Here is a 22,939-nt window from a genome sequence, read left to right as displayed (position 1 = left end):
TCCGGAAGCCTCCCCTCCCTGAGCACCTGCACGCAGCAAGGGAGCTCTCACCCACACGCGCGTCTGCCCCTCCCCCGTGTCTTGCAGCACCGTGGAAGAAGACAACGACAGCGTGGGATTCGATGCCTTGGACCTTGATGGTAGGTGCCCGGCAGATCTGAGCCTGCAGGAGCCCTGCTGCCTGACCCCCGCCACTGCAGGCCGCCTGGGCCGGAGCCCTGCACGGAGCAGGTCCTCAGGAGCGTGGGGGACAGTCTGAGCAGGGCCGGGAGCTGTCTGCACGGAGCAGGTCCTCAGGAGCGTGGGGGACGGTCTGAGCAGGGCCGGGAGCTGTCTGCACGGAGCAGGTCCTCAGGAGCATGGGGGACAGTCTGAGCAGGGCCGGGAGCTGTCTGCACGGAGCAGGTCCTCGGGAGCGTGGGGGACGGTCTGAGCAGGGCCGGGAGCTGTCTGCACGGAGCAGGTCCTCGGGAGCGTGGGGGACAGTCTGAGCAGGGCCGGGAGCTGTCTGCACGGAGCAGGTCCTCGGGAGCGTGGGGGACAGTCTGAGCAGGGCCGGGAGCTGTCTGCACGGAGCAGGTCCTCGGGAGCGTGGGGGACAGTCTGAGCAGGGCCGGGAGCTGTCTGCACGGAGCAGGTCCTCGGGAGCGTGGGGGACAGTCTGAGCAGGGCCGGGAGCTGTCTGCACGGAGCAGGTCCTCAGGAGCGTGGGGGACGGTCTGAGCAGGACCGGGAGCTGTCTGCACGGAGCAGGTCCTCGGGAGCGTGGGGGACAGTCTGAGCAGGGCCGGGAGCTGTCTGCACGGAGCAGGTCCTCAGGAGCGTGGGGGACAGTCTGAGCAGGGCCGGGAGCTGTCTGCACGGAGCAGGTCCTCAGGAGCGTGGGGGACAGTCTGAGCAGGGCCGGGAGCTGTCTGCACGGAGCAGGTCCTCGGGAGCGTGGGGGACGGTCTGAGCAGGGCCGGGAGCTGTCTGCACGGAGCAGGTCCTCGGGAGCGTGGGGGACGGTCTGAGCAGGGCCGGGAGCTGTCTGCACGGAGCAGGTCCTCGGGAGCGTGGGGGACAGTCTGAGCAGGGCCGGGAGCTGTCTGCACGGAGCAGGTCCTCGGGAGCGTGGGGGACAGTCTGAGCAGGGCCGGGAGCTGTCTGCACGGAGCAGGTCCTCGGGAGCGTGGGGGACAGTCTGAGCAGGGCCGGGAGCTGTCTGCACGGAGCAGGTCCTCGGGAGCGTGGGGGACAGTCTGAGCAGGGCCGGGAGCTGTCTGCACGGAGCAGGTCCTCGGGAGCGTGGGGGACAGTCTGAGCAGGGCCGGGAGCTGTCTGCACGGAGCAGGTCCTCAGGAGCGTGGGGGACAGTCTGAGCAGGGCCGGGAGCTGTCTGCACGGAGCAGGTCCTCGGGAGCGTGGGGGACAGTCTGAGCAAGGAGGGAGCTGCCTGCGCAGAGCAGGTCCTCAGGAGCGTGGGGGACAGTCTGAGCAGGGCCGGGAGCTGTCTGCACGGAGCAGGTCCTCGGGAGCGTGGGGGACAGTCTGAGCAGGGCCGGGAGCTGTCTGCACGGAGCAGGTCCTCGGGAGCGTGGGGGACAGTCTGAGCAGGGCCGGGAGCTGTCTGCACGGAGCAGGTCCTCGGGAGCGTGGGGGACAGTCTGAGCAGGGCCGGGAGCTGTCTGCACGGAGCAGGTCCTCGGGAGCGTGGGGGACAGTCTGAGCAGGGCCGGGAGCTGTCTGCACGGAGCAGGGCCTCGGGAGCGTGGGACGGTCTGAGCAGGGCCAGGAGCTGTCTGCACGGAGCAGGTCCTCGGGAGCGTGGGACAGTCTGAGCAGGGCCGGGAGCTGTCTGCACGGAGCAGGTCCTCGGGAGCGTGGGGGACAGTCTGAGCAGGGCCAGGAGCTGTCTGCACGGAGCAGGTCCTCAGGAGCGTGGGGGACAGTCTGAGCAGGGCCGGGAGCTGTCTGCACGGAGCAGGTCCTCAGGAGCGTGGGGGACAGTCTGAGCAGGGCCGGGAGCTGTCTGCACGGAGCAGGTCCTCAGGAGCGTGGGGGACAGTCTGAGCAGGGCCGGGAGCTGTCTGCACGGAGCAGGTCCTCAGGAGCGTGGGGGACAGTCTGAGCAGGGCCGGGAGCTGTCTGCACGGAGCAGGTCCTCGGGAGCGTGGGACAGTCTGAGCAGGGCCAGGAGCTGTCTGCACGGAGCGGGGCCTCTGTCCACTCGAGCTGCCTGGGCCACACACCCCAGAGAAGCCGGTCCCGTGTCTATAGGCAGCAGGGACCGCCAGCTGCTGCGCACGGGTCCAAGTGCAGTCTGGGTTTTTAGGAGAAAAAAGCCCTCCTGGTGTAGCTGGCGCCCTGTGTACCTGTGCAGTCTGATTGACTCGTGATGACTTTGCAGGGGTGCTGCTGTCCTCGTTTTGCCAGAGAAACAGTCTTAGAGGAAGACCCAGGAGGGTGGAAGGTGCCTGAAGGCAGGGAGAGCTCTTAGGAATCCATATATTAAGCTGTTAACCAACCTGACCACACAGGTTGGAATTGGGGGGAGACGGGCTGGAGGTGGGGCACCAATTAGGGTATTTTTGCACCCCCTGAGAGGAGGTGTAGGGTAGGGGGGCCTGGGAGGACAGAACACCAGGGCAGTCCTAGGCTGGCCGCTGGGGCAGAGCTGCTGGGACTAGGGATAGTCCCGTGGCCAGAGGTCAGTACAGAGAGCCGGGAAGGGAGCTTGGTCCCACATGCGCTGAGCCCCAGGCTTTGCTGGGGCCTGGTCCGGGTGCACGGGACACACCCTCCCGTCCCTGAGTCCTGGCCGAGGCAGAGGTGGTGGTGGAGCTGTGGACCGGTGGGGAGGACCCGTGCAGGTTTCCAGACCTGAGCACCTGACTGGCGGGCAAGAGAGAGGAGTAGGAAGGGCCTCGGCCCCTGGGGATGGCGGCAGCCTCCCCTGGCCCCCAGGGCTCCCCTCACTCTGCCTCCACTCCTGGCCAGCTCAGACTGCCAGCAAGGTAAAATGGAAGATTAGTGACTCCCCTTAATTGGGGACCGTCAGAAGCTATCAAGTGTTAAAGAGAGGTTAGCACCTAATGGAGGCTGGGTAATGAGAAGAACTGAAGGAGTTTTGGAAAGGGAAGCCGGGGAGAATTCTGGGCAGCGGGCCAAACGTTTTTGCAGCGTCGGGACAAATTCCCTGTGCGGAGGAGGCTGTTACTGGCCCCGAGCAGGGCTGCGCAGAGCTGCCCTTCCCCTGGGTCCTCGTCCCACAAGTTGGGAACAGGGTCTTCGTCATGGTCCAGACCTGGCCCTCCCTGCCCGCCCAGTCCCACAGGCCCAGAAGCTGACAGGAGTGAGACCTCAGGGTGAAAACATGGAGCCCGGTTCAGAAACAACTAGCGGCTGCCAACGAGGCCAACTTTCCCCAACACAAAAAGGGGCCCTTAAGAACCAGAGGGCGGGGGCTGGGCCCTCAGGGACACCAGGCTGCCCCTTCTCCAAGCTTTCTCTCCGGGGGAAGGATTTCCCCGGAGGGGCCCAGGGCCTGGCCACCCTCCCTGCTCCGCTGGCTGCCCTGGGTGCTGAGGAGTCCCTGTTCCTTTGCAGATGACAGTCACGAGCGGTACTCCTTCGGACCCCCCTCCATCCACTCCTCCTCCTCCTCCCACCAGTCCGAGAGCCTGGACGCCTATGACCTGGAGCAGGTCAATCTCATGTTCAGGAAGTTCTCTCTGGAAAGGTACTGTGGTCACGGGAAAGGGGAGGCTGGGCTGGGGGCAGAGACGGGAGGGGAAGGTCATTCACCACCTAGATCCCCCACACAGGGTACCCTCCATGTCACCCCTGAATTCTAGAATCCGGGTCCCAGAATCCTACTATCCCTAAATCGGAGGCCATGTTCCCTGACCCCGGATCAGGTCCAGAGAGGAAGGGGCTTGCCCGGGCCACACAGCTTGGTGGAGGCAAGGGAGCAGGACTTGTGTGCTGGCCCTGGGCCCTGCCCGCCACACACCAGAGGAGGGGGCTGTGGCCTCCGGTCTCACAGCAGCCGTGTCTCCTGCTGTGGTCACTGCTGTGCTGGGAGCACAGCTCAGCTTCCGGTCTGTGTGGGCACAGCGCCCTCCATGGTGCAGTGGCAACGCCCTGGGCGTCTGACCCCCAGGAGGTGGCCCCCTCTGGCATGTCCTGGTCCAGGTGCCACAGTTCCACCTGCTAACCCCTGTGCTGTTTCCTGACCCAGACCCTTCCGGCCATCTGTCACATCGGTGGGGCACGTGCGGGGTCCCGGGCCCTCGGTGCAGCACACCACCCTGAGCGGCGACAGCCTCACCACCCAGATCACCCTGCTCGGGGGCAACGCACGCGGCAGCTTCGTGCACTCGGTCAAGCCGGGCTCCCTGGCCGAGAAGGCAGGCCTGCAGGAAGGCCTGCAGCTGCTGCTGGTGAGGGGCGGGGCTGGGGGCGGGGCTGGGGCGGGGCTGGCCCTGCATCCTCTGCGCTGCTGTCCGGCAGAGCCCGCGCCAAGCCTTGCATTCAGCTATGGCCTCCTGGCCCAGAGGGAGCCGGAAGGTGGCTGTCACCCCCGTGCTGGGAGTCCCTCTCCAGGCCCTTCTCCCTGCAACTCCTCCCTAGTGCTCCTGGAGCCTGTGCACATGAGCACACACCAGCACACGTGTGCTCCGGGCAGTGGGCAGGGGGCCGCGAGCCCAGGGACGCAGGTGCTTTCTGCCCTCGGCGGTGCTGAGCCAGCGTCAGGGAGAAATGCTTGTTGCCTCGCGGAGCACCCCCAGCCCGCGGGCCGAGAGGAACCTGTGTCTGTCGTGATCTAGCTGGAAGGCTGCATCAAAGGCGAGAGACAGAGCGTCCCCTTGGACACGTGCACAAAGGAGGAGGCGCACTGGACCATCCAGAGGTGCAGCGGCCCCGTCACACTGCACTACAAGGTCAACCAGGAAGGTGAGGCCAGCGCCTCCGTGGCCACCGCTGGCAGGACGCCAGACGGGTGGGACCCTGGACCAGCGTCCTCTGCTGGCTCATCTGTTCCGTGGGAGGAGTGAGCCGGCCCAGATCGGCAGGAGGATCCAATGGGGCAGGTGTGGGACGGCAGGCAGGGAGAAGCAGAAGAACGTGAGCACACACACATGCACACCTGCCCGGCACACCTCGGGCTGCCCGCCGGCTCACGGTGGAGACGGCAGGTCCAGCCCCAAGCAGACAGCTGGACGGGCCGGAGGAGGCTGGGGCTCCCAGCTGAGGGCTAGGCTTCTGTGCTGTGGTTCCCCGAGGCCAAGACAGCCGGCCTCACCCCCTTCTGGTCTGGTTCCCGGCAGCTTCCTCCGGCCTCCTGTCTCGGCCAGGACTCCTGGGCAGCGAGCACCAAGCTTTGTCTTCCAGGTGCCACAGCCCGAGTGCTCGGTCTCACCTCGGGGTTTTTCCTGCATGATTGTCTCTGCAGCTGGATCTTATTTTTAACCACCAGGGCTCATGAATGTTTCAACAGAGCATAAATAGCCCCTTTCCTCCAGCCGTTCCCGCTGCCGCCTGCCCTCCTGTGCCCTTCCCGGCAGTGCCTATCGGAGCGGAGGATGGTAATGATGCTCTGGCCCCAGAGGAGGGCCCCTCCTCCTGCCGGGGTCTGGCTCCTGGGCCCAGCAGGAAGTTCTCAAGAACTGCCCTTCAGAGCTGCGCGGCAGGACAGCCCCGGGTCTGGAACCCAGCAGAGGAGGCTCCCGGCAGGGCCCCGTTTGTAGGGTCTCCCCTTCCAGGCAGCACGGAGCTCAGACAGCAATTGGTGTTGACACGACCTGGTGGGGGGCAGGCCCGGCCAGGAAGCCCCTGTTTCTCCATGAACATGAGCAGGCAACCCCGCTGGCTCTGCTCTCTGCATGAGAGGGGGGCACGGGTGAGAGCGATTTCTGGTTCCACTGCGCCCGTGCAGCTCATGCGTGTGGGGCCGACCTGGGGATCGACGGCGTGGAGGTACGACACGGGCACCCACCTTGCGGCATTCACTGTATCCGTGGTTTATGCCTTGCCTCTTTCCAAAGGGGTTTGTAAAAATGTACACTAAAAAGCAACGATGGTAAATAAGGTTGAAACAACTGTGGCCCCGCCACTTCAGAAAACCACTTGGCAGTATCTGCAAAAACTAAATAGATGCATAATCAGTGACCAGTAATTCCACTTCTGTGAATGTATCCAAGAGAAATGAGTACCTATGTCCACCAAAGAGACATGTCTATAGCAGTTATTCATAATAGCCCAAAATGGGGAGCAGCATCCATTTCATCCAGAAAGGAGAAATCAACACCATGTGGAATCGTATACAGTGATGCAAAAGAACACAGTGCTACATTGTAGCAGCATAGGTGGATCTCAACCTCGGTTTGCTTCCACGCATGTGAAGTGGGGCACAGCTAGCCCATGGTGACAGCAGTCGGGAGGGGTACCGACAGAAGAGAAGCATGAGAGAGGGTTCTGAGGAGTGCTTGCCTGGTATCCATTTGTAGAAAATCAAGCTGAATCCTTGAGAATGATGCTATTTGCTGCATGAAAGTTATGCATTCACTACAGGGAAGAGTCAGTGACAGACGCCGTGTAATGGTGGGCAAGGTGTGGAAAGTATAGCCGAGATCCCAGCTGTTGCAACTTGGCACAGAATTGAGCTCTGAGCTTCCTGGAAGCCAAGACAAAGCGGGAAACCCAGAAATGACACGGCTACTCGTCTGGGAGGACAGACGTTTCCGTGGCCGCCAGCTCTGAGAGCAAGGAGCACAGGGCGTGTCATCTGGGGGTGGCGGCAGAGCCGCAGGGTGCCCTTCACTGCCCGCCGCAGGTGCTGCTCTTACCAGACCTCCTTCCGCAGGGTACCAGAAGCTGCTGGCGGACATGGAGGAGGGCCTGATCACCTCCGGGGACTCCTTCTACATCCGGCTGAACCTGAACATCTCCAGCCAGCTGGACTCCTGCTCCATGTCCCTGAAGTGTGATGACGTGGTACACATTCGTGACACCATGTACCAGGACAGGCACGAGTGGCTGTGTGCACGGGTCGACCCTTTCACGGACCTCGACCTGGACATGGGCACCATCCCCAGCTACAGCCGGTGAGGCCGGGACCAGGGCGGCTGGGGGCTGGGCAGCTCAGCAAAGGGGCCCGTGTGGGAGCCTTTGCCTGTGGAACAGTGAGGCCCCTCTTCCCTCCTCCTGCTGAAAGCCTGCCCCGCCTCCCCAGGGACGGTGCTCTCCCTGAACCCCAGAGCACTGTCCCGGTCATTCTCGGCCCACTCCTCCTGACATGGCCCATAATCACACAGCCGTAGCCAGTAGCCGCCAGGGGCTGGGCACTGGCCTCCCCGTGGTGGGACGCACAGGCATTGCATAAAGTGTCTGTAAACTCTAACACTGTTGCAAGGGCAGCCTCAGTGGACCCAACTTACAGATGAGGAAACTAAGGCTCACAGGAGTCAAGAAACTTTGCCTCAGCACCACGATGATGCCACTGGAGGCAGGATTCGAGCCTAGATTCCAGGCTCTGTGTCGCCCCTGGTGCCCCAGGGGCTCAGAGCTCACACCCTGCCCAGGGCTGGCCCGAGGAAGGCTCCGCCCTGAGGCTCCGCCCCCCTCTCCCTGCAGAGCCCAGCAGCTCCTCCTGGTCAAGCTGCAGCGGCTGATGCACAGGGGCAGCCGGGAGGAGGCTGACACTGCCCACCACACCCTGAGGGCACTCCGGGTAGGTCGCCAGCACCCTGCCCACTGCAGAGCTCCTTCTGATCTTTGGAGGACGGCAGACGGGATCAGAGAGTCACGTGGGATGAAGGTTCCCAGGGGACTTGGTTCTCAGGAACAGGACACCCCCTCCAGAAGGAGCCGGCCCTCTGCCCTCCACGGGCTCTCGTCTCCATGGGAACGAGTCTGGGGGAGGGGGAGCCTCTCTTGCCCTCTGAGCTGCTCCCTGCTGGGATGCTGATCCCGTAACTGGCACTTCTCCCCCATTAATAGAGGGGACACCTCTCTGGGTCTCCGCGGTGCTCAGGTGTCCTGCGGAGCCCCGCGGGTCTGACCGATGGGCAAACTGATTTCAGAACACCCTGCAGCCTGAAGAGCCGCTGTCTACCGGTGACCCCCGCGTCAGCCCACGCCTCTCGAGAGCCAGTTTCCTCTTTGGCCAGCTCCTTCAGGTAAAGCCCTCCCTGGCGCCTGGTGGCCCTTCGCTCCTGTGCTGCGGCCTCTCTCCCACCGAGAAGCGTTGATAGCATAGCAGGTGGTCTCTTCAGAAGTGATTTCCCATAAACACTGTGGCCGTGTCCTCCGCCACCGGTCCTCGGGTCCTCGGGCGCTGAGGGAGTGATGTTCAGAGGTGGCCTTGCAAGGATGTTCTTGGCAGGTGCTTTGCTAATGTGTCACTCCACTGTTCTGTCCTGATGTCAGGACAAAGGGAACCCGGAGACCCGGTGAATAGCGTGACCCTAAAACCCAGGGAGGGCAGACAGGTAGCAGAAAGTCACTTGCAGAGGGAGGAGGGACCCTGACGAAGTCTGAGGCAACGTGAGGGCAGGAGCACGCGAGAACACACGTGGTGGCCCCCGCATATCACGCAAGCTGAAACCCAGGGGCCACTTGACAGAAGATCCCGGCTCCCTGGTTTCCTCCCTGCAGGAGGAGGGTGCGGGGAGACTCAGAGGAGTCCAGGGAATGTGATGGGCACCACTGTGCCCACCACTGGGGCACTCACTCCGCCCTCGGGCCTCATCTCTGAACTGCGGGAGGGAGCCGAGGATAGCAAGGCAGGGGTGCAGAGAGCAGGGTCCTGGGGGATGAAATCCTGCCCAGGCCCACCAGGTGGGCGGGCTGGGCTGTCCTGCCTGCGGAGACCGTGCCCATGCTTCCCCGGAATGCGGATGGGAGGGACCAGCGCCCAGGCTCCAGGCGGAACGTGGACCCCCAGACATAAAGGGCCCGCAGGCCAGCTGGGGACCTTCTGTTCTTCCAGGGGAAGTGGCGCCCGGGCTCCCGGGCAGAGCTGGGCCCTGAACAGCGGTCTGCTCGGTTCTGGGCGGAGGCCGCTCGGGCGGGTCAGGTGCACACGCAGCCTCCGCCCCGTCCCCAGTTCGTCAGCAGGTCAGAGAACAAGTACAAGAGGATGAACAGCAACGAGCGGGTGCGCATCGTGCCGGGGAGCCCGCGGGGGGGCCTGGCCCGGCCCTCGCTGGACGCCGCCAAGCTCCTGACCGACAGGCAGGAAGGTATGGTGCTGACCGGCTGGCCTGCCTTCCCCCTGAAGGCCCGGCAGTCTCAGGGGTCCCCACAAAGGGGTCCGGGATGTCTGCTTCCTCCAGACGGGGGTGCCTTTGCGGAGGATCTCCCTCTCCTCAGCTCTGGGGGGACACACAGCTCCCCAGGTGGCGCCCCGCCAAGCTCATCCCACTAACGCCTGCTGTAGTCGGTTTGAGCCCAGGCGCCCGTGTTAATTGGAACTGTTTGCCTATTGATTTCTGTCCCCAGCGCGTGTTCTTGCCATTTATCAAGCCAGTGAAAGGCCACCAGGGCACAGGCCCCGTGCAGGGCTCTGCTCATGGCCAGAGGAGGGCCCGGGGCTCTCCGCGTTCAGACAGCCAGGCCTGGGGACAAAGTACCTGACACGCCTCTGGTTTCTGGGGAGGGGGTTCCTCCAGCTGCCTGGGCTCCTCGACGCCAGCCGTGGGGGTTGGGGAGGTGGGAACGAGGCCATGTCACCCCCTGCCTCTGTCCCCGGTCAGCCCTGCCCTTCATGGGCTCCCGTGCCCCCCCTCCCCCAGCGGCCCCCTTCCTCCTCAGCTCCCTCGTCGTACGTCCCTCTCGGAGTCGTCCCTGACCGTCCTGCTCCGGGCCTCCTCGGAGCTCAGCACTGTCCGGAGTGACGAGAGCCTGTGTTTACTACCAGCTCCTTGTCTGCCTTCGGCCACCGCAAGCCCTCCTGGCCTGGCGCACGAGAGGCAGGGCCCCGTGCCCAACTCAGTCATCGCCGGCTTACGGTGCAGGGCCTGGCCACGGGGCCCTGCGTAAGCTTTCCCGGAGAGCCCGGCGGCCGGGTCCCGCGGCCTGCGTTGGCAGTGGTCTTCCAGAACCAGCCCCAGGATCCCATCCTCCCCCGAAAGGATCCGTGAGGTCTAGGGTGCCCGCGGCCTTCGTGCCCCCCACCCAGGCGGGCAGGCAGGGTCTCAGTCTGCCCTTTTCCATGGCTCCCCAGAGCTGGACCCCGAGAGCGAGCTCAGCAAGAACCTCAGCCTGGTCCCCTACAGCCTGGTGCGTGCCTTCCACTGCGAGCGCCGCCGGCCCGTGCTCTTCACGCCGACCATGCTGGCCAAGGCCCTGGTCCAGAGGCTGCTCAACTCGGGCGGCGCGATGGAGTTCACCATGTGCAAGCCAGGTGAGGTGCCCCGCGGCCCGGGCACCAGCCACTCCCTCGCCGCTGCCTCGATACACCCCCTGCCGGGGGCTGGAGGAGCTGCAGGGCCGGGGGCCATGGAGTGGACTGGCAGGTCTGTGCGCCCACGCTGGCCTCCCCAAGGTCACGGCAGCCCAGAGCCAGAAGAGCAGGTCATCCCTTCCACGTTTTATACTGAGGGTGATAGGGTGAGGGTCTCAGGATCAGCCCTTCTGTGGGAGGCAAGCCATCTCCTTGTGGGGTCTTCTGCATCCTCATGGCAGGGAGACAGTGATGGGGGGGTGAATGGATGGACGGATGGATGGGTGGGTGGATGGATGGATTGATAGATGGATGGTTGATGGGTATGTGGGTGGATAAATGGACCAGTGGATGGATGAAGGATGGATAGATGAATGGGTAGATGGGTGGATGGATTGATCAACAGATAAGTGGATGGATTGGGGGATAGATAGATGAGTGGATGGGTAGAAGGTGGGTGGGTGGGTATAATGATGGATGGATGAATGGATTGGTGGGTAGATGGGTGGATGGTTGGATGAAGATGGATGGATGGATGGATGGACGGATGGGGGATGGATGTGTGGGTGGATACGTGAGTGAATGGGTAGGAAGGTGGGTGGATGGGAAGCTAGGAGGATGGATGGATAGATAGGTGGATGGATGGGTGGGTGGGTGGATGGATGGATAGATAGGTGGGTGGATGGGTGGGTGGATGGATGGATGGATAGATGGGTGGTGGGTGGATTGATGGATAGATGCGTGGATGGATGGGTGGGTGGGTGGATGGATGGATAGATGGGTGGATGGATGGGTGGGTGGGTGGATGGATGAATAGATAGGTGGATGGATGGGTGGTGGGTGGATGGATGGATAGATGGGTGGATGGATGGGTGGTGGGTGGATGGATGGATAGATAGGTGGGTGGATGGGTGGGTGGGTGGATGGATGGATAGATAGGTGGGAGGATGGGTGGGTGGGTGGATGGATGGATAGATAGGTGGATGGATGGGTGGTGGGTGGATGGATGGATAGATAGGTGGGTGGGTGGGTGGATGGATGGATAGATAGGTGGGAGGATGGGTGGGTGGGTGGATGGATGGATAGATAGGTGGATGGATGGGTGGGTGGGGTGGGTGGATTGATGGATAGATAGGTGGGTGGATGGGTAGTGGGTGGATGGATGGATAGATGGGTGGATGGATGGGTGGGTGGGTGGATGGATGGATAGATAGGTGGATGGATGGGTGGGTGGGTGGATGGATGGATAGATAGGTGGATGGATGGGTGGTGGGTGGATGGATGGATAGATGGGTGGATGGATGGGTGGGTGGGTGGATGGATGGATAGATGGGTGGATGGATGGGTGGATGGATGGATAGGTAGGTGGATGGATGGGTGGGTGGGTGGATGGATGGATAGATGGATGGTGGGTGGATTGATGGGTAGATGGGTGGATGGATGGGTGGTGGGTGAATGGATGGATAGATAGGTGGGTGGATGGGTGGTGGGTGGATGGATGGATAGATAGGTGGGTGGATGGATGGATAGATGAGTGGATGGATGGGTGGTGGGTGGATGGATGGGTGGTGGGTGGATGGATGGATAGATGGGTGGATGGATGGATAGATGGGTGGATGGATGGTTGGTGGGTGGATGGATGGATAGATGGGTGGATGGATGGGTGGTGGGTGGATGGATGGATAGATGGGTGGATGGATGGGTGGTGGGTGGATGGATGGATAGATGGGTGGATGGATGGGTGGTGGGTGGATGGATGATAGATGGGTGGATGGGTGGGTGGGTGGATGGATGGATAGATAGGTGGGTGGATGGGTGGTGGGTGGATGGATGGATAGATGGGTGGATGGGTGGGTGGGTGGATGGATGGATGGATAGGTGGATGGATGGGTGGTGGGTGGATGGATGGATAGATGGGTGGATGGATGGGTAGATGGATGGTGGGCGGGCACGTGAGTGGATGGGTAGGAAGGGGGGTGGATGGGTGAGTAAAGCAAGAAACCCTTCCTGGTAGACAGCTGGTCAGTGTTACCACCAGCGCCTGAGCCACTCTGTCCAGTGAGACACTGCTGAGCCAGACCACGAGTGTTACTAACCAGCTGTGTGTGAGCTGCCGCAGGCTGTGTCCTCAGCCGTGCCCCCGAGGAGCCTCGTGTCGGCTGTAGGGGACAGATTTACTTAAACGTAGCCCGAAGGGGATTGGGACGTGGACTTCAGTCCAGCCTAGAAGTGGGAGGCAGAGTCTGGACAGGACACTCGACCCAACGTCACCTCGTGCCTCCCTCAGGACTGGCCCCTCTCTCCACAGATGTTGTCACGAGAGACGAGTTCCTCAGAAAGCAGAAGTCAGAGACCATCATCTACTCCCGAGAAAAGAACCCCAACACCTTTGAATGCATCGTCCCTGCCAACATCCAGGCCGTGGCGGCCAAGGTGAGGCAGGGCTGGGGGGCTGGACGCCATGACACCCGCCCCCGTGTCTCCGAGGCCCCTGTGGCCAAGGCCGAGCTCGGGATGTGACCGGCTCTCGCCCCCTCCTTTAACCTTCCTCGCTCCACGCCCTCGTCTGGGCTCTGACGCGTGTTGGTATTTTAAAGCCTCCTCCTCCCCTTTCTGCCGGCTTCCCGGTGCTGGTGTTCGAGCGCATCGTTCAGGGACGTGCGGGTTTGGCTGTCAGGGCAGATCTGGGCAGAGCCAAGTGGGTGACAGACGCCGTGTTCGCCAAACCAGGGGAAACGGAGCATCAGAGGGGTTGTGGCGGTGGTCCAGAGCAGGGGTCAGCACCAAGTCACAGTCACCTGAGCCAGCGCCGTGACCCCCACGGCCTTCGGCGTGTCCTTGCCCCGTCCGGGGCTTTGCGAGAGCGCAGTTCCCGGCCTTGGGCAGTGACCTTGGGGACGGCAGGCACAGTGCCCAGCCAGGAGCTCCACATTCGCCGCCCAGCTGACGGTCACCCGCCCCGCCCGGCGTGGTCACTCACACAGCAACGCGCAGGCAGAGCCCTCATCCTTGAGCCTTCAGTTCTGAAGTCCGGGCCGCGGCAGGTCAGGGAACTCGGACCTGGAGTGGGTGGGAGACGGGTATGCAGCGTGCGGCTGAGGTCACGTTAGCGAGGAAGCGACGCCGTCCAGCGAGTCCGGTAGGAGTGCGGGCAGCGCTGCGCTGCTGGGGCGGGCGGTGGCAAGAGCGTGGGCCTGGGGCCGCATGTCCTCTGCACCCCCGTGCCGGTCGCCGCTGCCGGCCGAGGAGCACACTGCTCTGTACTCCTGTCTGTTTCCATGCAGCGGAGGTTTGTTTCTGAAGCGCCACCTTCGTCCACACAGGGATTGTCCCTTTTCAGAAGTGACGAGCTCATGGGTGCCAGGGAGCTTGCAGACACCCCCGGGAACCTCAGCTCCCGAGTCCGCCCTTGCCTAGTTAGTGCCCTTGCAGCAGCTGGTGTTCTCCATGCCGATTTGACTTTCATTAAGACTCATCCAGCTGCCGGATTCACCCCGGGCCGCTGCCTGGGCCCCACCGGTGCCGGCTCTGTACTCGGCCGAGAGGGACAAGTGTCCACAGGAGCGGGGCCTTGTCTCGGGGAGGCTGGGTTTCACCTCCAGTCGTCCCCTGGTCCAGCCAGTGGTACTCTGGGCTCTCAGGAACCTGGCCCTGAGCACGGGCCCTGCCCATCCCCACGCAGGCTGGAGATGCAGGCTGACCGGGGCCCTGAGCTCCCTGCCGACCGGGGTCCTGAGCTCCCTGCCGACCGGGGCCCTGCGCCCCCTGCTGACCCGGGCCCTGTGCCCCCTGCTGACCGGGGCCCTGAGCTCACGGCTGACCGGGGTCCTGAGCTCCCTGCTGACCGGGGCCCTGCACTCACTGCTGACCCGGGCCCTGTGCCCCCTGCTGACCGGGGTCCTGAGCTCCCTGCCGACCGGGGCCCTGCGCCCCCTGCTGACTGGGGCCCTGTGCCCCCTGCTGACGGGGCCCTGCGCCCCCTGCCGACCCGGGTCCTGCGCTCACGGCTGACGGGGGTCCTGAGCTCCCTGCTGACCCGGGCCCTGCACTCACTGCTGACCCGGGCCCTGTGCCCCCTGCTGGCCGGGGCCCTGAGTCCCCTGCTGAGCCCCCTGCTGAGCCCCCTGCTGACCGCGGCCCTGTGCTTGCAGGACAAGCACTGCCTGCTGGAGGCCGGGATCGCCTGCACCAGGGACCTGATCAGGTGCGGCATCTACCCCATCGTGCTCTTCGTCCGGGTGTCGGAGAAGAACATCAAGAGGTTCAGGTAGGGCTCCGAGACCCCTGGCACTCTTGAGCACCCCCTCTTCTGCCACCCCACCAACAATTCCGGGGCCCCCTGAACAGCAGGCGCAGTGGCCTGGCGGGCGATGGGGAAGGGCCGGTGCTGGACCCCGCTCAAGGTGTTGCGTTGTGCTGAAGGCTTAGCTGTGAGGTCTGAGCGACGAGGAATCGGGGCGACGCTGAGGCTGGGGGCCCGGCATCAGCGCTGACCCCACCTTCCCTGGCACCTGTGACCAAGACCAAGCGCTGAGGCCACTCCTTTCTGTCACCAAATGCTCACGGGGCGCCTGTTCAGTGCAGGACCTGGGGCACCCAGGAGTGAGCACATGAGACCCACATCCCCACCTGACCGCGTCACCCAAAAACAAATCAGAACGCGTGCTGGCAAGAACGGGAAACGGTGTGGCTGCTGCGGAGGACGGGGAGGTTCCGCGAAAGCAGACCACAGAATCACCACGTGGCCCCGCCGCCCCGCTCCTGGTCTAGACCCAGAAGGACGGGAAGCAGGGCGGGTGCTCGCGCCGCGCACAGCCGAGGGCCCGTGGGTGGGTCAGCAGACGAGCGGAGGGGCCATCCAGACACTGGGTGTTAGTCAGCCTTAGAGAGAAGGACCTTCTGGCACGTGAAACATGGGTGGACCCGAGGACATTGTGCTCAGTGACACCCAGTAGACACAAGAGAAAACTATTTGATTTCCCCGTATAGGACCCCTGGAGGGGTCAGACTCAGAGACAGGAAGCAGAGGGTGGGTGCAGGGCAGGGGCGGGGGAGTGTTCATGGGGACAGTCAGCCTGGGAAGGTGGACAGTTCTGGAGGTGATGGTGGGGCTGTGCTTCCTGTCCCTGAACTGGACACCTAGAAATGGTGAGCTGGCATTACTCTATGTGACCTTTACCACAGTTCAAAAGTGAAAAGAAAGATTTTTTTTTTAAATCCCCACCTCTTGGGAGTTCCATAGCAAACAGAGGCAAGGACTCAGGATACCGCGTGCTGGGAGGGGGCAGCCGCTCTGGAGAGACAGTGCGGGCAAGGGTGGTCAGGGCTGGCCGAGGAGCCGGGCGGTGGCCTCCAGCAGGGCTGGCCGGGCAGGACGTGGGTCGCGCAGCCCAGGGCCAGCCAGCCAGCCTCGCCCACGGCTCGCGCATCCGCCCCCGTGTCCACAGGAAGATGCTGCCCCGGCCGGAGATGGAGGAGGAGTTCCTGCGCCAGTGCCGGCAGAAGGAGAGGGAGCTGGAGAAGGAGCTGGAGGCCCTGCCATGTCTGTACGCCACCGTGGAGACCGACATGTGGGGCAGCGTGGAGGAGCTGCTCCGCGTCATCAAAGACAAGATCGGCGAGGAGCAGCGCAAGACGGTCTGGGTGGACGAGGACCAGCTGTGAGGCGGCCTCCCTGGGTCAGAGCGGGACTCACGGGGGCTGGACCCCACCAGGCAGTGCTGTGGGGGCGAGGGCATCGTGGGCCCGCGAGGGCATCGTGGGCCCGCAGAGCCGCCCAGCCTGGGGGCTTCGTCCCACCCAGCCGGAGCCCTCCAGGGGGCCCGGGGGACGGACACACAGGAGGAGCAGGGAGCCGTTCATTCCCCCAGGGCTGACGGGCTGAGGGGCCGCCCTGCTGGCGTGAGCGGGGAGGCAGGGCCCCGCAAAGGACACAGCCAGGCCGAGGCCGAGGCCGGCGGCTTTCTGGGAGCCAGAGCAGCAGTTGAATGTAATGCATGGGACAGGTGTGCGACCTGGGGTGCAGGGACCCTGCAGGCCAGCTCCGCCTGCCCGCGGCACACACAGGAGGACCTTCCCGGCAGGACCCGCTAGTGGGCGGAAGGGAAGTGAGCCAGGCTGTTATTTCTCTTGCATTAAAATGTCTCCATTCCGTGTTCACCCACCTTTTTCACTGAATAGTCTGCAGAGGGTTTCAGCTCCTCCGCCTTCCTAACCTGCAGGGCTCTGCCTAGCTCAGCCCCCCCACCCCCCACCCCACCCCCACCCCCCGTCGTGTCGGGTGAGGGGCTCGCCCATCCCACTGTCCCAGGACAGGCCCGGTGCACACCTGGGTTTGGGGCTCATTACTAACAGCACCATTTGACTAAGATGCGTCCTGATTTGGACAATAAGTTATCGCCCTGGGAAAGGCTTATTTTGGGGAGGTCCTGCTATATCCCCCTGCATCCCCCCGACTCCGGCCCTGAGGCCAGGCCCCCTCACTCAGCAATCCTGTGTGTAGGGCTCCCCTGCGTGCCACCTCACTTCACCCCTCCGCTCAGGAGGGGGCCTTCAGGGTAAGGCCCGCTAGTGGGCTCACGGCCACCGCACAGGAGCGGGGGGCGGCGGGGACGGGGTGCAGGAAGCTGTACTTCCCGCCAGAGCAGACAGCAGAGGCCTCTGGGGTCTAGAGCCGTTGTTCTCTTTGACCCCCTAGATGCAAACTCTGAGTATAGACCCAACAGGGCACGGGCAAACCAGGCCCCCTCCAGTCTGGCACCGTGCTGAGTGCTCAGCATTTGGTAGGTGGTAAGCTGGGGTTCAAACCAAGGTCTGTGCATTTGTGGGATCTGTGGGAGCAACTGCTAGTTGACAGTTCCATGTCCACACTCCCTTACCTAAAGAACTCTGATTTTATCCTGGGAAACGAAGCTAAAAGGTCATAGTTCCCAGCCTCCCTTGCAGCTAGGGTAATCAAGCAAATGTAAGGTCGAGTTTGGGGAGAGACAACGCAGATCAACAGCCCATTCTCCAGTTTCCCGTCTGGACTACAAACCTGATGGCTGGAGCTCCGGCAGCCCTCTTGGGTCTTTAGGTGACCTTGAGGACGGAGGCCCTGCACAGAGGATAGCGGAACGGAAAGACAGACGGAACCAGAGTCACTGAGGGTCCCCTGGAGCCCAGGACTGCTGCTTGGGTTTCTTTTACACCAGCTTGAAATCTTACCTTGTGTTCAATGGCTGTTATTTCCCTTCTCGGTTGTTTGCGGCCTCAAGGAACTCCTGAGCCGTCCTTTCTTTTGTGGGTTCAGATTCCAGGGCCGTGAGTTGACCCTGGGCTAGATTCTGCCACATAGCCCAGATATGGGTTATGAGTAAAAGAACTTAACACGTCTCCTCAAGAAAATGCACAACAGCGGGCATCCAGGAGCATCCTAGCATTTCAACCCGCAGACGTCCAGTTAGCACAAAGCCCCCGGAGGGGTGAGCGGTGCCAGCGGCCCTGGGAGGGGCTGGTCCTCTCCTCCCTCCCTGACCCATCTCTACAGCACCTGCGTGTGCTGGGGAGGCCGGTCCTCGGAGAGCCAGCTGGGGACGCTCTGTCCCCGCAGCAGCCGGGGGCTGTGGCCGCGCTGCGTCTGAGGGGCCCTGACGCGGGCCGTGCAGGCCGCCACGAGAGGGGCAGGCAGGAAGGGGTCTGCCCACCTTGGTCGAGCTTTGAGTTGAACAGTAAATTCCCCCACGCCAAGCCGACCCCGTTTCCACTTGGAAACCGTGGTTCCTTGTGCGGTACTCAGAGCCGAGGGGACGGACGTGACTGGAAAGGGGTCCAGCGTCAAAGGCCTGCGGACTTACTCGTGTTTATATTCAAATTCTCGGTTTGCTGACGGAACAGCCGGACCCGAGGTGCACGTGCCATTTGGGTGCTGGGGCGGGGAGGCGAGAAGGGGTGAAGGTAGGCCTCGCCCGGGGCCAGTTCTGAGAAGAATTTGTCGTGGGGTTCTTCTCCCAAGTGCTGTGTGCCTGGCTCCGGAGGCAGGGCTGTGGTTTGGATAGATGCTAATGAGATGGGGGGGTGGGGCCAGGGAGCGGGGCTGGGCTCCGGGTCGCTTGCTGGTTCAACTGATGAAGTCTGTGGGAGGCTGGGGTTTGGCACCCCCGGGAATTGGTCCACATGAGGATTCAGAGGGGACCCTGACATCTGCTCGAGCTCCCGGCTCTGACGTGTCAGCAGCAGGCACCCTGAAGTTGCTGGGGAAGGAGAGGGGCTGGGCGGTGCAGGACTGAGCGTGCAGGGCACCCTGCAGGGGCTTGGGGCTCAGGGGGCCCTCCTGAGACAGCAGGGGGCGTGCTGTCTGCGCAGCCAGCCCGGCCCAGGCTCTGGCCAGGACCTGCACCAGGCTGAGGACACCAGTGACACCGTGGTCTGCGTCCAGGGGCACCAGCCGAGCTGCTCAGAACCCCAAAGCCCCATTGTGTGTGTGGACCCACACGCTTCTGGGGACCAAGTCCTGGCTTTCTCAGATCCCAAGGGGTCTTCCGAGCCCCAAAGGATGAAGGACCATTGCTCATGGGTTAGGCAAATGTTGCCAACTATTTTTTGAGTCCCTACTGTGTGCCAAGCCCTTTCTCTTTGTTACTCACGGAACCCAAAACCCTTTTCCATTTTATACAGGAGAAAAAGGAGGCTCAGAGAAGTTGAGTAACTTGACCAAGGTCACACAGCTCGTAAGCTGGAACTCTACCCAGGCCCTGCCAGTGGGCCACCTGCAGGCTCTCTCTGGGGCCCTGGTGGCAACTGTCAAGCCCCCCTGCTGTGCTGTGATGAGAACTGGTTAGTGTCCAGGACGGTAGCTGGCAGGGTGCTCGAACGGAGACGATGTGGGCGTGCTCTCTGGACCAAGGCAGCCTGCTCACGGCCCAGCAGCGCCTCCTCAGCAGGCCACGGGGGTGGGGGGGCAGGCGGGGGCCTTCTGGGAGCCCTGGCATCCTGCCAGCATGCTGCCCCCAAAGCCGCCACAGCTGCTGGCCTCTTTTTCCTGTGTGTCTCTCTGGGTTGGCACCCTTCTCCCAGCCTGGCTTTGCTGTTTCTCCCAGATGTGTCCTTGGCGGTGCCGTCAAGGTCGCCAGGATTCTAGGGCTGCCTGATGGGGAGACAGGCTCCCAGCGCCAACCCCACCCCTCTTATGACCCAGGATGTCCTAGGGCCCCTGAGCGCTGCGGGCCTGGGACCAGAGAAATCTCCAGAAGAGGGATGTCAGCTGGGGCTGAACTCTGGCTTTGTAGTTTCAATTTCAAATCTCAAGAACCCAAACCGACAGCAACAGGAAGTGCCCCCCTCCCCCGCTCTCCTCCTTCCCACCCCACTCCCCCAGGCCCCCTGGGCCAGCCCCAACCTGTCACCGCTCAGGCTCTGCAGGGAACTGGGGACCTCAGAGAGGGCGGCTTCTCGCAAGGCGGGCGGTTCACCTCCGTTTTTAATCTGGAATTTTGTATTCGTGTTTAATAGATAAAACATCCAGAGTCCAAAAGCCACACACTAGAAAAGGCCACCCCTTTAAAAGTCTCACCTCTGCCCTGTCCCCATCCCCCGTGCACACAGGAAACAGCATTGATGACTCACGTGTGCCCTTCCAGGGCCTTCGCACAGACAGGCGACAGAGGTGCCCCCCACGGCCCCCATTCCCCCACGTCACACAACAGCAAACACAGGAGTTTTGCTCCCCGTCCTCTGCTTTCTTAACCTAAAGCATGGGTCTCGGCCTCATTCCCCGCAGGCCGCCCCCGGTGGACAGGACTGGCCTCCTCTACCCTTGGTGAGCGGTCCCTGCTCCTCCCGCAACCCAGCCACTGCGGGGTTAATGCAGGCACATCAGGAAACCAGGAGCTGTCCCTTCATACCCATATGCTAAAGGACTCTCTTTGGGCCTGTTGCACACTCCCACATCACGCCAGGCCCCGCCTGACGCCAGGCCCAGGAGTCTCGGGATGACCTGGACTCGGGCAGCGACTGTCCAGCAGCTGGAGCAAGGGTGCGTCCCCTGCCCTGGTTCTCTGTTATTGCAGAACCAACTGCCCAGAGCTGGGTGGCTTCCAACAGCACCCATTTTCTGGAAACCTGCTCAAGACTGCCCACAGGGCTCAGCTGGGCAGCAATTCCAGCCTGGCACACGGCCTGCAGCCCGGCGGCCTCCAGGGAGGGGGTTTCTTCCACGGTGGCTCAGGGGTCACTGCATTGCCATTGGAGTTGCCCAGTGGCCAGCAAGGATGTAAATAAGTGAAGTGGGCCGGAGTGTTGCCTGAGGGACAGGTAGGCACCGTGGCAAATTGGCAAGCATGTAACCCATGTCAAAGGAGCAGCGTGGTGCCATGTAGGAAGCGAGTCCCGTCCTGCCAGATCTAACACTTCAAGAGAACTGTTGGCTTTTCTTCAGGCCGGTCACCTCCTCATGATAAGATGGCTGCCACAGCTCCAGGCATCACATCCTCACATGCTGGTGCCAAAGCAAGAGGGAAGGAGGCTCTGTCCTTTATCATGGAGGAACCTCTCTCCCAGCAGCCCCAGGAGTCCTTCTCATTGGCCAATACTGAGCACATACCGCCTTGTCACTCATAGAAAACGGGGCTGGTCTTTATGCAGGCAAACAACCATGTTTGTCTTGTTTAGATAGCATGGCCTCCTTGAGGAGGTGACATTTGAGCAGAGGCCTCAAGAGACTGTCAGCAAACCGTGCAAAGATGTGGAGCAGTCGCATTCAAGCCGTGAGAACAGCAAGTGCAAAGGTCCTGAGGCAGATACAGAATCCTGTCCAAGGGAGCCCAGGGAAAAGGAGGGAGGGGCTGCTGTGTGGTGGATAGATTCCGCTCCCCCTGACGTTCCGACTCTACCTGCTCAGTTCTCCCTCTCCCCACCTTGGAGGCCTCTACCATTCCCAGACTTGGAGGAGGGCAAGAGAGGCCTTGGGGCAGAAACTGTGGTAGGAGTTGGAAGTTTTCCAAAAGAGGAGGCAGCAGCTGCTGTGTGAGTTGTTGCTGAGAGGGGGAAGATGGTGTTTTACAGTGTTCACTCCATAACATTTCAGAAACACACCTTGGAATTCCTGCTTTGGTCCCTGGGCTGGGTTGCTTGGCTGGGTTGCTTCTGAGAGACTGTCCCTGTCATGTCTTCAGAGGCCGGAGACTCTGGGCCAGAAAGCTCTGGCTGGAGAGCAGCCAGGCCCCGGGGGTGGCAAGGCCGCCCCGTGTGCGGGCCCAGTGAGCCCCTCTCCCCACCTGGTGACCTTGGCGGCGGCTGACAGCACACAGCGGGGTGGGGGGGACACCCGGGAACTGGCAAAGCTCCGAATCAGGGCTGCCCCCCTGGAGAGTGGCTGAACCTCGGAGCACAGCTCTGCGTATCCCCATCCTGCAGCAGCAGGTACCTGTCCCGTCACCTCAGCCTTTCTGCTCGTCAGGTTCCTCTTTCTGTCTCCAAGTTGCTCGTTGTGTTTGGTCTTCACGTCCGTATGACTTGCGCTCAGAGCCCCAGATCCAAGCCACCCCGCGCCCAGGTGCCCCCCACGCTGTTCCTGTGAGGCGTCCGCCCTGGTGGGACCAGCTGTGGACCCGGGCAGGCAGGGGTGGGACCGGCTGTGGCCAGAGAAGAGGTCATGGGAGAGGACAGCCACGTACCCCCACGCCCGCCAGCCCAGAGGCCCTCCCGCTCTGGGATTCTGGCTCTCCTCCTGGCTGAGCTCTTGGGAAAGGGAAAAAAATCCCAGAAAGACACCAGAGGGAGAAACGTCTGTGTTGGCAGGCGGAGAGGCAGCTCTGGGGGAAGGCAGCTCTTGCCTCTCCTCCCTCCGCGACTCTCCTTGGCTCACACCTACCCTTCCTCCTGATTCAGTTTTACTGGGTTTGTATGCATTGTTTACAAATCTAACCGAGTGGAGGGGGGGGCCCTAAGGACTCAAAGTCCTCCCTTCTTGCAGGTCTGGGTCAAGGGCACCGCTGACCACCGGGCAGCCCCGCCCTCTGCCCCAGTAGCACTAGCCTCTGGTTACCAGATCGCTGTGGCCCGGTGCAGGCAGGTGGCCGGGCTCTCCACCCCGTTCCAGGGATGGCTCACGTGTGCCTCTGAGTGCCCCTATGCTGTGCCAGGCAGGGTCTGCCCACTTTCTTTGCTTTGGGGGCCCTAGACCTCAGACCCCAAAAACACCCTAGAAAGTAGCAATAGGTCATTTCCAAACCTGGCACCAATCTGTGCCGCTGGCAAATACCATCCCCGTTTAATAGATGCGGAAACCAAGGCTCAAAGGAGCTGGCCGCTGGGGAAGGGGCAGGGCTGGGGTGTGACGGGGGGACCTCGGGACACTTCTCAGAGCTTCCTGGGGCTTCTCCGGCGGCGCAGGTGCCCCGGAGCTCACGCCAGGCTCCGTTGTAGGGGCGGGGCAACGTCAGACCACACTGGAGAAGACTGAGTGCCCAGGTCTTCGGAAGAGTGCAGGAGGAGAGGGTGGGCCCTGAGCTGCGGGTCCCTGGGAGAGGCCCC

At 62.6% G+C, this 22,939-nt stretch overlaps 1 protein-coding gene across 1 annotated transcript in view; it reads left to right on the top strand.

The window, feature by feature from the left end:
- CARD11 (caspase recruitment domain family member 11) overlaps window positions 1-16,152 on the top strand; it is a 35,257-nt gene extending 19,105 nt beyond the window's left edge. The window contains exons 13-24 of the mRNA XM_036241485.1: window positions 88-140; window positions 3,589-3,721; window positions 4,223-4,424; window positions 4,812-4,938; window positions 6,848-7,088; window positions 7,618-7,714; window positions 8,067-8,162; window positions 9,092-9,227; window positions 10,211-10,390; window positions 12,738-12,862; window positions 14,581-14,696; window positions 15,877-16,152. Of these exons, the coding sequence (XP_036097378.1) occupies window positions 88-140; window positions 3,589-3,721; window positions 4,223-4,424; window positions 4,812-4,938; window positions 6,848-7,088; window positions 7,618-7,714; window positions 8,067-8,162; window positions 9,092-9,227; window positions 10,211-10,390; window positions 12,738-12,862; window positions 14,581-14,696; window positions 15,877-16,093 (1,723 nt within the window). The 3' untranslated portion in view covers window positions 16,094-16,152. The remainder of the gene's footprint in view (window positions 1-87; window positions 141-3,588; window positions 3,722-4,222; window positions 4,425-4,811; window positions 4,939-6,847; window positions 7,089-7,617; window positions 7,715-8,066; window positions 8,163-9,091; window positions 9,228-10,210; window positions 10,391-12,737; window positions 12,863-14,580; window positions 14,697-15,876) is intronic.
- Window positions 16,153-22,939: the final 6,787 nt, after the last annotated feature.

The sequence above is a fragment of the Molossus molossus genome, unplaced genomic scaffold, assembly GCF_014108415.1.
Source record: "Molossus molossus isolate mMolMol1 unplaced genomic scaffold, mMolMol1.p scaffold_m16_p_4, whole genome shotgun sequence".
Taxonomy (NCBI): Eukaryota; Metazoa; Chordata; class Mammalia; order Chiroptera; family Molossidae; genus Molossus; species Molossus molossus.
This window is presented reverse-complemented; position numbering and strand designations above follow the sequence as displayed.